The 15,939-nt window shown below is 32.5% G+C and overlaps 2 protein-coding genes across 7 annotated transcripts in view; one reads left to right on the top strand and one right to left on the bottom strand.

Annotated features, from left to right (window-relative positions):
* LOC143238607 (RNA N(6)-adenosine-methyltransferase mettl16) overlaps positions 1-4,005 on the top strand; it is a 35,312-nt gene extending 31,307 nt beyond the window's left edge. For all 6 annotated transcript variants that reach the window (XM_076478972.1, XM_076478971.1, XM_076478973.1 and 3 more), the window contains one exon: positions 9-4,005. In XM_076478972.1, the coding sequence (XP_076335087.1) occupies positions 9-764 (756 nt within the window). In that variant the 3' untranslated portion in view covers positions 765-4,005. The remainder of the gene's footprint in view (positions 1-8) is intronic.
* LOC143238609 (uncharacterized) lies at positions 1,966-10,793 on the bottom strand. The gene is made up of 2 exons (XM_076478980.1): positions 10,625-10,793; positions 1,966-7,189 (listed from the first exon to the last, which is right to left on the bottom strand). The coding sequence occupies exon 2, from the start codon at positions 7,159-7,161 to the stop codon at positions 6,076-6,078; it is 1,086 nt and encodes a 361-aa protein (XP_076335095.1). The 5' UTR covers positions 7,162-7,189; positions 10,625-10,793; the 3' UTR covers positions 1,966-6,075.
* Between the last annotated feature and the right edge of the window lie 5,146 nt (positions 10,794-15,939).

Genomic DNA, 15,939 nt, shown 5'->3' with positions numbered 1-15,939 from the left:
AAATTCAGATAACATACCAAGTGACGCATGAAGGGAAGCACTCTGTACATATATCACTACATGCAAAAGAAAACACGTGGTCACATCAGCGAAAAAAGAAAAGGAAACTGATTAATAAGCAGAAACTTGCAAATTCTAAAGAAAAACAAAGCCAATACATTACAGGGCAAAACCAACAGGATACACTGGACCCTTTATCCCTCCTAACTGAAGGAAATAGTCAAGATTCTGGGGAAATCAAAACCAAAAGTGAAACAGAAGAATACACAAAACTGATATGTGAAAAAGACTATAATTCCTACACAGCCGAAGAATCTAAGAATAATTTTTCCAAAGACCTAAATTACTCTAAGACTCAGGTGAAAAAGGAAGAAATTTCTGGTGACAACTCTGGAAGTCATTTGTTTACTAAAAACAAGCACTTATTTCAGTCTTCATCTGATGTGAATTCAGTAGCCCTGGTACACACTTGTGACAGCAAAAGGGAAAGAGAAGGTAACTTCAGTCAACAAGCACCCAAGAAGCAAAAAATGGAGAGTACTTCATCTGAAGCTACAGATTCTTCAGGTAAAGAGGGTGAAATACTCACAAAGCAACCAAAGGCTGATGGTCTAGATGTTCCTGAATCATACTTGCTAAACTGTGACCTTCAACTAAAAAAAGAAGGGAACATGATTATATTAAAACTACTTTGTAAAGATGGTGCTTCTGGCAGGGAGGCAATGCACCAGGTTTTACAATTTCTGAAAAACAAGTTAAAATAAAAGGGATATATCTAGTATGTTTATTCTCATGTTTTGCATTATGAACTTTTAAAGTTTTGCAGGCATTTACATATTCAGTTGTGATGTCTAATAAACATTCATTGTAACACAAAATAAAATGTTTCAGGTATCCAAAACACAAAAAAGGATAACAGTTATGTTTCTCAACCTTCAGAGGGATGAATAATGGATATATATTTTGCAGCAATTTTTAAAACAATTTAATTATTGATAAAGCAGCTTAATACCAGTGTGGTTTGATTTCTGTTGCATTTTTACATTTTTATGATAAGGAAGATGTGGCCTAGAGGTTAATATGTCACACACTACATACTGTGAAGTCCAGTGTTTGAGCTCAACAGTGGAAATCCTAGAATTATTACAGTAATTTCTGTTAATTGGTTGAGAGAAGTTGCAAGTACTACTAACTATTTACCATTTCTTTAAATTATTAATGGCTATGTCTGTACTTTAAAAGTCTAACCCAAATATCAGAGTAAGTGCCATTCAAGGTGAATATACCAAATTTCATTGACTTCAGCTTAAGTTAACTCAGTTGGAAGAACTGAGTATCCATAAACACAGCATCTATCAAAATCTGTAAACTACTTCTGTAATTTTCCTCTTACTTAATAGGTTGCTTCAGGACAATAAAACGTTTTCTTTGTATGTGATGATTGATTTCTAATGTGTGTATGTATGAGTCTTGTTAAATTACTGTGATCACAGCAACAGAACAAACGTGTACAGTTTTTAAACAACAAGCAAGTCAATTTTATTATAAAACGTTTAATAAGACTTGGCAGTGTTTCAACAGCAGAACTGTGGTTAATTGTTATTGTTACCTATGGATAATATATGTATTACAAAAGTTCAGTTTTATTTAGCATCACCTGTCTCTTCATTTTTAATTATGAGAAAATATGTACTACACTTATGCTCCCATGTCAGAGTTGTTTGTATTGATAGTTTAACCATATCTGTTGTGTGAAAATATCATGGAAATTTAATCATATTAACTACAACTAACAATCCTGATATATTTGTTTTTTATGTGAAAAAAATATATTGTTGGTAAGCCAAAATAATTTGTTGTAAAATTTTCTTTTCAGCAGCACCCAGAAATAAAACTTTGAAAATACATTCTTATGTAATTTGACACATCTGCATCTTGCAAGATACAAGCCAAAATGACATTAGATAAATATAAACATTTTATTGACTAAAAAGCTTCAACAAGCACTAATATTTTAAACATACACACATACACACACAAAATTTTCAATACAGCATGGAAAAAGCCTGCACTTAAAGCAGCACTGCTAAACAACATTTCACATAAAAAGTCATTATTAATAATGCATTTGCTACTTTTCCAGGAATTGTTTTACAAATTCCAAAACTTGTATATCCCTTTGATTGAGTGTAATACTATAATCACAGTTAGAAGCAAAAATTGCTTAATATGAAACATGCTTGACTAAACATAATCAAAAAACATTATTATACTTATAAATATTGGCAAAAAAACAAAACCAGCTACTGAAATGGATAGCTCAGCAGAAAAAAACCTAAAAATAACTGAATTTAGTAAATATGTATACATAATACATACTAATTACACAATTAATACATGTTCCAAAGCTGGAAAATAACACCAATATTTTGTAATTATGTATTGTAACACAGATGAAAAAGTTAACATACATGATGAATATATTTTAGCCTGAAACAAATATATTTTGATCATGTTTATAAATTTTCCAGCAAACATAATTTTAAGCCGGAAATGGTTCTATGTGTAGATTTTTATTATCATCTCTGCAGACTGTTTGATAAACAATTCTGTACTTTATCATCATTTTGTAAATTATGCACTGATGACAATTATAAATATATGTTTCATATTTTTCTTGGGTTTCATTAAGTGCATATGATATATAAATTATCAATGTACATTTCAAAAAGTAAAATAGTAAAACTATACCAGTATAATGGAATAACAAATGCACACTACAATTAAAATCTGTGTGAAATACAGTAAGGTAACTTATATATGTGCATGGTAATTATTATGTATACATGTATATGTTACACCGTTGCCTTCAAAAACATTTTTTCAAATTCCTATCTACTTGCATAAGTTGAAGTAATGTTATCAAAACTTCATTCCTTCTGTTTTTGTTTTTTAAAGAATATATTTAAAAAATAACCATCAGGTGTGGTTTAATAAATGCTTGAAACAGTTTCACATCTCAGTTTTGAAAAACTAAGGTCAAATTAAATTTTAAATTAATTAATTAAATTAATTTATATTAAATTTTTAAAGAACTAAATGCCAATTTAATATTTTTTTTATTGCAACCCATCATGTTTGTTATTTTCACATAATATTCTTATCTTTTTACATAGAATGGTAAACAAGGAGGGAAACAAAATGTAACAAAAGTTTCTTGTGTATTGTATGAACTAAATATATCCTGCTCTATTTTTTAACATTTACTAACATCAAAGTAAAACTAAGAATAAACTTACCAACAGCAGTAAAATAACAATAACAGAAGTTAACATATTTCCCATACATAATTAGAATCAATCTTAACTTGTAAAATACAACATTCTGAATTTCTTGATATATTTTACAAACTGAATTTTATGAAAAACTACAACCAACGTGCTAAAATCTACATTTTTGTTTACAAGAAACTGGTTTTAAAACATCTATAATAAAGACATCCGAATACAAACATCATAATTTTTCTATAAATGAAAGCTTCAAATAAGCTTTTATAAAAATTTTGTTATAACTGTGAGGTGACTTTGCTTAAATAAAATTCCTCTGTGACACATTGATACTGAAAGTATTCCTCGTTATGTCTGAATATTCGACACTGAAAACTGTTTATCTGTGACTCGTCAAAATGAGCAAAAATGTATGCTGTCTAGCTATTGGTATCTTAATTAGTTTACAAGTTAGCTTGTCTAAACTTTACAGGTTAGCCTTTTCAATCTGATATCATAAGGAAAAAACATATGTTCATTAGTTGAGAGAAATTTTCAGTAATTTTTTGTGCAAGTTCTTTTTATAAATATATTATAAATTCACCTTTCTTCTCAACAATGTATTGGGATTTTTTTATTTTAAATGCTTTACAGTGAAAACTGTATCTTATGTTAAGTCAGTATATATGTAAATAATTCAGTTAGTATATTCAGTGAATTAAAAAATTCCAACTTAGAATTTCCTACTGTTGTCTCAGTCTCAGAACTTCAAACATATTTAACAAAACAATTCAACACATACATAATATTTATCAAATTCATTAAATTTTTTTAACCTCAGTACATGTCTAGCAGTACCTTAATTTTCTCCACATGACACACTACAATTACCTACTGCTATCATAATTTATAATACTATGCATCTTTCACATACTATGTATAAATAAATATATCTTGAGACACTACATTTTAATATTAATTTAAAACTAACAGGCATAATAACACTTCACTTGACATATTTATACAGTTGTCCATATGATATGCATCAGATACTTGAATGTTTTGCAATCCTGATACACTAATATCTTCATGTGTACATTTTCAGTTCACTGTGTCATCTTGCAGGAATTTTTCTATTGCATTTCCTGAAAAAGCTTAAATTCAAAAACACTACACTGTAACATACTACAAATCAATGCATATTATCACCACATCTATAAATACAGTACAGTTCAATAGGGAATAAAGTGAATACACCTTTTCTCCACTTGTGTTTTCAAGGTTAAAAACCATGTAGATTCTCCAGCTTTCTTTCACATGGTCTAAAACCTGGAATTCTGATATATGAAATAAACACCATATTTGCACCACAAATCCATTCTGGTTATCTTGGTAACCTTTGCTTACAGCATGTACAAGATGCTCAGGAATTTGGAAACAGTTTTAAAAATTCATACTGAGAAAACAGTTAAACACAGAGATACATGGTTTGTTGCAAGTGTCTTCTATCTAATCTGCACTGTGAAGTATGATTCCTAAATGACCATTGCACAAGCTCTTGCCACTATTGAAGATGGTTAATTTTGTGAGAGTGAGCAAGAACTATGCAACTTGTTAACTGACACAAAAGCCAACCCTTAAGATACTTGCATTAAATTTGTCATCCACTTGTTTAGTGGGGAACATGAGGCCTTTGGGTTGATATGAGTCTAAATTGTCAAATAAGTCATTTGTAGAGTTTATGACAACTCCAACTAACTGTATCAGTGTTCTATGAGTAAGTTCATAACCTGATAACTACATTTTTGAAATTTTTAGCCATTTCAAAAGGACAAGTAATGTTTAATCAGCTTCTAGTCAATGTATTGCCTTCAAAATCATAGAAATGTGATACTTGTGATTCACATCTTTTTACACACTTTGTTATTGCTTTGACTGCTATTGAGATCACGTATTTGTATTTCACTTTTATATACAAATGAAGTGTGAGTTGGATCACAGGCTACCTGACACTTGTTTTCCATGAACTTGTGCCCAACATTAGCAATAGTTGTGCCTTCTCATACATTGAAATTGGTTGAAGAAAATCTAAACTGTGATGTTTTCTGACAACTGTACATTAAAAGGTGAATTTTAGCATTGTTTTTCAGTATCTTGTTCATGTTTATCTATCCATTTATTTGGTAGAATTGTTGTTTTCCTTTCTCAAGTGATTCCTATTTGATTTAAAGAAATCCTTTATACAATACTTAATTACACTGTTTACAGTGGATGGTCATGGTTCACACAGTAGTTATTCAAGCTGAACTCCATCAGAAAAAAGTTTGGGCTAATTCAGTGTTAGGCAGAGGACATGGAACAGAGATAGTTGGTTACCTTACTCATGGGGTAAAAAACTGTCCCTCTGAAAATTCAAGCTGTTTTTTTACCTCTGAAAATTTAATTTTCAAGAATAATTCTCACAGAAAAACTGTTTAATTGAAAGTGAATATATTTCTTAATCTGTTCAAGTAAGAGTTCTGAAACAAAAGTTGAGATATGTGCATACCATTCAAAAGCACACATGCATAAAACTTTTTCTGTTCTAGGATGTAGTTAATTCACTAATATAATTGTATTTCTTTCACAAAGTGATAATGAAAGCCTTTAAGAACCAGGTTTCATACTTTTTCTTTTGACAGTGTGAAAGATTATTATAATTTTAAAACCAATAATATCTGTACATTTGTATTACCTTGTAGACTTAACGTGTTCACACACACAAATTTCAGTAAGTTGGTTCCACAGAAGAAACATTACATGAATTGAATTAATTGTGTTCTGATGTACTTCCTGTTACTACATTCTGGGGAACAAAAGGAATCAGTTTCTGATGACAAACCATGTGACACTGCAAACTAGCTTCTGAAACATATGACTTCCTGCAAATGATGCAATAGTATGGTTTTTGAATTGATGGGTTTTGTAAGTGCAGTTTAAGATGAGTTTTCATATTACCTTTCTGGGTAAAGAACCTGCCACACTGAGGACAAGAAAATCGTCTCTCTCCTGTGTGAATAAGCATGTGGGTCTTGAGGTTACCTTTCTGACTGAAAGTTTTGTCACAGATCTGGCAAGGATAAGGTTTCTTGCCAGTGTGGATACTCATATGATGGTCTAGCACCACTTTCTGTGTGAAATTCTTATTACACACCTTACAAGAAAATGGTTTCACACCCTCATGATCTTGCAAGTGTATTTGTAAGTTTCCTTTTAAAGTGTAGCTCTTACCACAATACTGGCAGCGGTATGGTTTTTCACTGTAATGGCTACGTAAGTGATAAAGTAAAAACCTCTTTTCTGAAAATTTTTGGAAGCAGACTTCACAGGGATATGGCTTATCACCTGAATGAATTGTTTGGTGGTTTTGAAAACTTTCTTTTGAAGAGAAACATTTCCCACAAAAATTACAAATGAAAGATTGTACAATACCATGCAGAGAGAAACAGTGGTCGAGTAAAGTTTTCTTCATGTTGAATTTCTCCCCACAAATGCTACAGCTGTAGATTTCCATTGGAAGACAAGAACTATGTAAACCACTGTCTTTTTCTGAATATGATTTTCCACAGCAGTTGCAAAAATATATTTTCATTGAATTACTTTCCATTCCAACCTGTGGATCTTCACCTACTGACTGTCTCTTGCTGGAAGGTTTGTTAACTGTCACATCTCGAGAATTGCAAGCAGTGCTTGACTTCCTGTTGTTTGTCAAAGCTTTAGGATATTGTTGACTATTTAGCCCAGGACTTGGCAATGTTTCAGGATTTTGTGATCCACGGAAACTTTGAACATTTTCTTGGAGATGTTCGCCATTGTGTGATGAAAATCTAGCTAAGAAACCTAGAGCTGAATCCATGCTGGTAATAAAGGAAGTGAAAACACTCCTAAAAGAAAAAAAATCATACAATGTGCGTAAAGCATATTGTTTTATACACAAGTTTAAAAAACTAAATTACTGTGTTTTATCTCAAGGGTTATACAGTAGAAAACTTTTACACTGACCTTATTATTATGTATAAGAAGCCACATTTACTCCTTGTATAAGCTTCAAATAGCTAATAACACCTGACTGATTTTTTCAAAGTCTAACATACCTTAGACTTTTCCCACATTTTTTGTTATTAAAATCATTTTGATATAACTACATGCAAAGCCTTTCAACACCTAAACTGTAGAAAGGTCAATTTTGTTAATTCACACCCACATTTTACAATGGGCAGTATACCCAGATGACAGTGAAAAACATTTAAATTTGCAATGTGAAAGGTACAATACTAGCTTAAGTGTAATTTTAAATTTGGGATAATTAAAAAAAAATTGTATTGTCAGGCTAAAAAATACATATTTACCACAACTTTTCAAGCTCTGTCATGAATTCTCCATTAGACAAAGAATATATTATACTGGACAGTACCGTTTTTGTTTCTTTTTAGGAAATTCATTCTTAATCCCCAAGAAGATTTTGCAAGTGTAAAAATTACAAATTAAAATAAAAAAGAAATAGTACAGAAACAAACAAAACAACTTATAGTACAGAAAAATTGCTAGTGTTCATCAGCACCAGGAAAAAAAAAATTAGTAAATTGCAAAGTGGATTTTTAATTAGTACTTAAATTTTGAGCAGCAATTTCCAACCTCAAAAAATATTTTAAAATTTTGAATAATTATCTAATCTAATGAACAACTTGGTTCACATATACAAACTTCTTTACTTCAATTTTTGGCAAGATGATTAACTGGCAGAATTTCACAAATCTCATCTGGAATGAAAATGTATTTTTTGCAAATTTTGTATGATGATTCATGCATAATTTATTGTGTAAAAGTAAAAAAATAACTCAAAAGTTATTTCCTTCAATATAAAGAAGGATTTTCAAAAGTAATGGGAATAAACTTCTATGCCAATAACTGGATGGTTGGTTTACTATGAACATAAAGTATGCATGCCAATACTATAAAAATAAAAACATTTTTTACAAAAAGAATATTTTCTAATCATCATACCACACCAAGGTGTAAAAATGATATATGCATATTTGTTTTACAATTGATATATGTATATAATATACTGTGTGTGTGTGTGTGTGTGTATGTAACAACTCACTTTATAGATCACAAAGATAATTTGGACCTCAATTAATTTTTACAAAATCTTAATACTGGTAAAGTGTAATAAAGTCATAATTTTTGTAACCCTGAATTCTTTCCAACATGCTGATATCCTATCTTTACAGTACATCTATAATGGATACCAAAACTATCACAAGACTCTCAAGGTTGTCTATCTGAATACAATAATAACAAATCACCATATCCCTCTTATCAAAACTGCAGTTAAGTTGGTCTTCGACCTACACATAATGCTGTTTACTAAATGCTACTTTTCCAAACATTTTCCTAAAAAAAAAAATTCTGATAATAGAAACTTGCATTTATTGATAAAGTATGCAGTTTTGGTCTCACTGGAAAGGGTTCAGTTATATATAAGTTACTTTCTCTTGAAAAAAGAAGGGAAAGAGAGGTTGTTATGGAAGTTTACAAGGTTATACTAAAGTTCAATAGGACAAGAATTAGTTTGTGCTGTAGCTTGAAGATGATAGGGCAAGAGAGCACAAGTTCAAGATTTAGGAAAAACATGTTGCTCATTATGTTTTAGATTAGCCCCTCAATAATTTCCTGAAGTATTTGAGTCAACGTTCCTAAAACCAGTAACACAACTCTTTTCAACACCACAATAAGTTTCAAAATTAGCATGTTACAATTATGAATACTCAAGTTCCTTTGCACAATAAGTTTCCATCCATATTCTATTTAGTATTAAAAATGAAGTTTAAAATAAAGTCACATCTATTATGATTAAACACAGTGAAAAAACAATGCTCACAAACTTGCCCCCTCCTCCCTAGTGGTACAGTGGTATGTCTGTGGACTTAAACTGCTAAAAACTGGGTTTCAATACCCATGGTGGACAAAGCATAGTTAGCCCTATGTGTTTAGCTACAAAAAACAAACTCACAACCTCAACAGATTCTTCAGGCTACTCTGACACACAAATTTACCCAATATTTTAAGTATTTTATATAATAATGTATAGCAAGCTACTTCTAGAACACCATTTCATAACTTTGGACTTTTTTATTTTTATTTTTATTTTATAACATGTTCTTGTTTCAATACTTTCTGTAAACTTTGTATATTGGTTTGAAAAATTATATTACTTTCCAACTTAAACAAAAATGTTCTAATATTTGAGTTTTCTGTTGCATGATGTAATTTTTATTCAAATATTTTATGTAATTTGTATAACCTACAAAGTTTTAACAGACCATCTAATTCTAACTAGTTAAGTTTTTGAACAAATATTTAAAACTAAATGCTGAAAGTCAATGTCAGCAGATTTTCACCATTTTGTATAAAAAAACATCCAAAATAAATGCATGTGTCTGATTTGATTTGAATGCAAAAGATAGTGCTAGTTCAAATAGTTGGTATAGTTATATATATGTGCTGAAATTTGCATGTTAAGCCTATTTTACTCTATGCAAGCACAAGTTTGGTGTGAACATTCCTTAAATATATATATATATATATATCAGCAGTATTATATGAAAACGAAAAAATGACCTCGAGATTATGCCACAAGTACTTTTTTCACCCTTGTTTTATTGGCACAAATAAGCTATGACTAAATGCAATAAAATATTTAATTATAAAATGTACACGTAAAAGAGAAAAATATGTATGTGCACATCTCCATACACACAAAGAAAACTGTTAGAGTTACGTGAAAATGTGAGTTTTATCCTAGAATAGCGAAGAGCAGTCCAAAGCATTATTTAAGTTGAACTACTAATAATGGTGTAAAAATCTAAGTAAACGTTTCTAATAAAAACAAACAACAAAAACTAATATTCTCAGTGATGACTGTGACACACTGAAATCGATATTAAAAAGTCAAAACCTCTACTGGATCTAGTTTCTATTGCTTACACCGATGATTTCAAATTAAGACATCATTATAATCAGAAAAGATGGGGAAGATTACTAACTACACACCCTAGTAAAGCATGTGCAGTAACGAGTCTACAGTACTGAGAAATACTGTATTTTCATTTTACAAATTACTCTGCCATTCATGCCCTCCTCATACAATGTTACTATAATAAATTTGTGTATTTTCTTGTTAGCTTAAATCATTAGTATCATGGTAATGTTAGTAGCGTTAGCTGTCAGCGCAAGAGTAGTAATGAACTAGTACTAGCAGCATTGATTATTGCATTTTACAAATGCTACAGTTTAAAAAAGTCAGGATTACTAACCTGGAGAATTTTCGAATGTTAAAAATAAGTAAAATAAATCAATAAAATATACATTTCTGTTTAAAACTCAAATATATTGACTTGCACTTGTAGCTGTAACATCGCCTTTCTATCGTAACACCATCAAATGATAGAATCTGCAACTTCCAAGGGTTTGGGTGAATAAAAATTAAAATCCTATCATCACAAAACATTCATCATTCCTATTGCAGTAAATAAATGTTGTAAAAAAAATATGTGTTATTTTATTATAAGTTTCAAAAGCGCGCAGTTTTATTAATTAAAACACCAAATACAGGAAAAAGCCACTTCATTTTTTAAATTTCAATTCTGTTACTTGTGGCGCAAGTTCTGCTTGCGTTTTTTTATACACGTGCCAAAGCTAAAAAACCGAGAGAGACATCTTAGGATATTTTTCAGTAAAAAAAACAAAAACAAGGAAACGTGTTTTTTTAATATAGAAAAACTGTTCTTTCTATTATTAATCACAGAGCTGCACAGATAACTATCTGTGGCATAGTGTTCACCACGGGTATCAAAACCTAGTTTTTACAGTTATAAGCCTTTAGTTATACCACTGATCATCTGAGTAGTGTAAAGAAACTACATCTCGAGAAATCATATTCATACATTACATGTCATCAAACTTTCGTAAATACATAGGTCATATGTTTTTCATTATTTTCAAGAAATTATATATATTTTATAACTTGGGCTTATTATGCTGTACAAAAAGAAACAAACAATTTGTTTGTTTTTTTGGAATTTCGCACAAAGCTACTCGAGGGTTATCTGTGCTAGCCGTCCTTAATTTAGCAGTGTAAGACTAGAGGGAAGGCAGCTAGTCATCACCACCCACCGCCAACTCTTGGGCTACTCTTTTACCAACGAATAGTGGGATTGACCGTCACAGTATAACGCCCCCACGGCTGGGAGGGCGAGCATGTTTGGCGCGACGCGGGCGCGAACCCGCGACCCTCGGATTACGAGTCGCACGCCTTACGCAAACAATTGAGTTATAGAAATTAATTAGATAAAGAGACGCTATGAAAGTAAAATATTTCTAAATTCATAAATAAATTAAATTAATTTGATTGCTCGTTTGTTTTGAATTAAGCATAAAGGTACACAGTGGGCTATCTGTGCTCTGCCCACCAGGGGTATCGAAACCCTGTTTTTAGTGTGTGTGTGTTTTGTGTGTTTTTTTTATAGCAAAGCCACATCGGGCTATCTGCTCAGCCCACCGAGGGGAATCGAACCCCTGATTTTAGCGTTGTAAGTCCGCAGACATACCACTGTGCCTCTGGTGTGCTACTTACTTTAAAGAAAGCATTCTAAGTACAAAGTTCAACCAATAAATTTTAAAACTATTTTAGTAATATTCAAATGAAAAATAATTTGAATTTTTAATGCTTCAATGATTGCAAGATAATGTCAAGTTCTCCAGTCACTTTATACAAATTAGGATCTAATTGTCCATCAAGTGATTTAAAATGAAAATAATTGGTCATATTTCAAGTTACGTTCCAAGAATATTACACTAACATGCTACATTATATTTTGTTTTTTTCACATTTTTCTTAATTAGTTCATTACCTATGGGTTTTAAATGTAATGATTAGATTAAGAGACATAAGGGAAAAACATCCGAAGTTTAGCTTTGGTTTTGAATTTCGCGCAAAGCTACTCGAGGGCTATCTGCGCTAGCCGTCCCTAATTTAGCAGTGTAAGACTAGAGGGAAGGCAGCTAGTCATCACCATCCACCGCCAACTCTTGGGCTACTTTTTTACCAACGAATAGTGGGTCTGATCGAGACATATAACGCTCCCACGGCTGAAAGGGTGATCATGTTTGGTGCGATGGGGATTCGAACCTGCGACCCGAACACATCCGAAGTTAACGAGCATTTTTCATAAATGTTAAGCCTTTTAATAGTAAAAAAAGTACAAAAATCGACTAGATGTTTTTTTTTGCGTAGTGAAAGGTAAAAAATCTTTATTATTAGTTATAGTAGACTATTTTTGATAGCATGGTTACCATCTAACTCTGACGATGATAAATGTGTTACTGAAACTAGTCGGCTGCAACTAATAACAAAGACTTTACCATTAAGTGTGCTAAACAATGTCGGTTTTTGTCATTACTGTAGTAGCACATTGCGCTTGAAAATAAATTATTAAAAGGTTGAGCCTATTAATTTCTAATGCTTTGACAGTTTTCGACGTTTAAGCGGTAAATTTAAAGTATTATATTGTATATATAAGTGGTATTTCAGATAGTCTTTTGTTGAAGTGTGTGAGTATTCATTTCCTAAATTCACCCTCTTCCCAGCGCAGAACATACTCTGAATGATAGTTATGTGAATGCATCCATGGTAATACAGGATATCCAGTTGATTCTGAGGAGTAGGCGCAACACTGATCTTGGCTCAGATGGGATCACATACTGCCATCTCAAACATGCTCAGTGAGGTTCCGTCTTGTGTTTTCAATACTTTGCCTTTTCTTCATTCTGAATTTTACCCAATTCCTGGAAAAATTATATCATATTAGTCTTCATAAACACTAAAATAAGCCTTCAACAAGTGTTGGTTCAGGAAAGCAGTTTAGCTAATGACTCGATATATTTTTAATATTGATAATCAATACTTGCCATTTACCCAGGCTGCATTTCGTTGACATTCATTAACAATGAAGCAGTTTCTAATATTATCGGACTCTATCTCCAATCATTTTAACATTAAAAAGCCTTCTTGTATGTTGCTTTTTATATATATTTTGAACGAGCTTTTAATTCTTTGGTATTGTGGTTTAAACTGCTACGTATACCTACATCCAAATTATCAAATCATTTTTTGGTGGAAGACGTGAAACTATATTTCTTGAGAGGACACTTCGTTCTTTTTGCTAGAGTACTTTTAGGCTCAGTTCTATTACCTTGTTTATATATTTTTCATATTGATAATATGCATAAACTGATGTACAATTATACCAATATGTCGAGGTGCTGTTCTTATGTCCACTCGTAAAATTATGCCTATTATCAATAATACTCTTCAGGCTGAGGCAATTACCTTTTTGGTTTAGCATCTAACCTTCAATTCCACAAAAACAACAACAATACCATCTAATACTAAAAAGAAAAAGTTACGCCCATATCGCAACCCCTCATTATTTAATATCGGCATTAGCAAGGTTTACATTCAGTTCTCTGACAGTTTGATACACATTTAATTTGGGATGCCAAGAATACAGCTCTAAACCACTAGGCTACTCAATTTCTTACGATGTCTAGCGGGAAATTTTCGGAATTTAAACACACATATGTGTCTTTTTCCTAAGATTTATCATCGATGGTCACACTACCTGCATTTATGTTTTTCCTACCTTTCGTACTGATCTTCTGGTTTTGAAACAACAAACCCTATAAACAGCTTTTAACATTATACATACTAGTCCTACAACGAAGCTGTGTGTTGAATAACTTTTCATATTATGCTTTTATATCTATGCAAACGTCGCACTAAATATTTTAGACAATGTTTCTTTACTCAAAATGGGATTTTTCTAATGTTCTCAGCAAGAATATTCATTCTACAATGAAATTCTTGCATTTAGTTGACCATCTTCTAAGCTTCTGCATGGCCTAGCGCGTAAGGCGTGCGACTCGTAATCCGAGGGTCGCGGGTTTTTTGCCCGCGTCGCGCCAAACATGCTCGCCCTCCCAGCCGTGAGGGCATTATAATGTTACGGTTAATCCCACTATTCGTTGGTAAAAGAGTAGCCCAAGAGTTGACGGTGGGTGGTGATGACTAGCTGCCTTCCCTCTAATCTTACACTGCAAAATTAGGTACGGCTAGCACAGATAGCCCTCGAGTAGCTTTGTGCGAAATTCCAAAACAAACAAACAAAATCTAAACTTTTGTGCTATGTCGCTTTCTGCCAATGATCTTCATCTTGTGCATATCCCAATGACAAATTTACCTGGTCATATTTATCCAAAGTATTGAATTATACTTCTTATTTCTACACTTATCTGATTTGTTCTACCTTTGAAAAACAGAAAAACTTTCCAGCTTATGACTTCACACACGTAACAGTCTTTATGATTGGAGACTTACTTGTCCATTAGTCCCCCGCTGGTACAGCGGTAAGTCTACAGGTTTACAACGCTAAAATCAGGGGGTTCGATTTCCCTCGGTGGACTCAGCAGATACCCCGATGTGGCTTTGCTATAAGTAAAATACACACACACATAAACACTTGTCCATTATACACTGTATATCAATCACCAGTTTCATTTTATCTCTTTATAGAAGAGAGGGTACAACCTTTCAAAGGCCAGCCAACTCTATAGGATGGGATAAAATGACCAAGGGTTAAAAAAAAAAAATCTTTTGTCTCACATCGCTTAGCTCAACTGACAAAGTTTTGTCTTGAATGAAAGTACTCTCAGGGAATAACTTGTGAGAGACATAAGATAGATGTGAAATGTTATTTTGGATATTCATTGGAAAAATTAAGAAGAATGTGGAGGAAACAAATAAAAAACAGTTGACGATTTCTTTCTCACAAATGTAAGGTTTTTCAGTTGAAATGTTTTGTCATTTTTGGGCTTTTATATAGAAAAGTTTACACTGATGTATTTCGGATGATAGTCCTCATTATTCCGCAAAATAAAACCATCGTTTTGTAATATTTCACTTCATAGGAATTCCTATTGATAGAACATGTTGAAGGCCTGGCATGGCCAAGCGCGTAAGGCGTGCGACTCGTAATCCGAGGGTCGCGGGTTCGCGCCCGCGTCGCGCCAAACATGCTCGCCCTCCCAGCCGTGGGGACGTTATAATGTGAGGGTCAATCCCATTACTCGTTTGTAAAAGAGTAGCCCAAGAGTTGGCGGTGGGTGGTGATGACTAGCTGCCTTCCTTCTAGTCTTACACTGTTAAATTAGGGACGGCTAGCACAGATAGCCCTCGAATAGCTTTGTGCGAAATTCCAAAAACAAACAAAACTAGAACATGTTGAATGCTTTCCCACAATATTTTCTTAGTTTTTAAGAGATCCAGATGTGGTCTAGTGGTTAGCATGCTTGAATTGTGAATCTAAGAATTTAAACGTTTATAAGTTCTTGCCGTCAAAGTGCGTTGCGCATTTTCTAGCCGTGGTTGTCTTTAAAAAAATGACAATTTGTTTGTTTGTTGTTTATTTTTTGAATTTCGCGCAAAGCTACACGAGGGCTATCTGCGCTAGCCGTCCCTAATTTAACAGTGTAACATTAGAGGGAAGGCAGCTAGTCATCACCACCTATCGCC

Source organism: Tachypleus tridentatus, chromosome 13, assembly GCF_004210375.1.
Source record: "Tachypleus tridentatus isolate NWPU-2018 chromosome 13, ASM421037v1, whole genome shotgun sequence".
Classification (NCBI taxonomy): domain Eukaryota; kingdom Metazoa; phylum Arthropoda; class Merostomata; order Xiphosura; family Limulidae; genus Tachypleus; species Tachypleus tridentatus.
This window is presented reverse-complemented; position numbering and strand designations above follow the sequence as displayed.

What these genes read in the sequence shown, in the direction of transcription:
- LOC143238609 (XM_076478980.1), bottom strand. Translation starts at nt 7,161, where the DNA reads ATGGATTCAGCTCTAGGTTTCTTAGCTAGATTTTCATCACACAATGGC.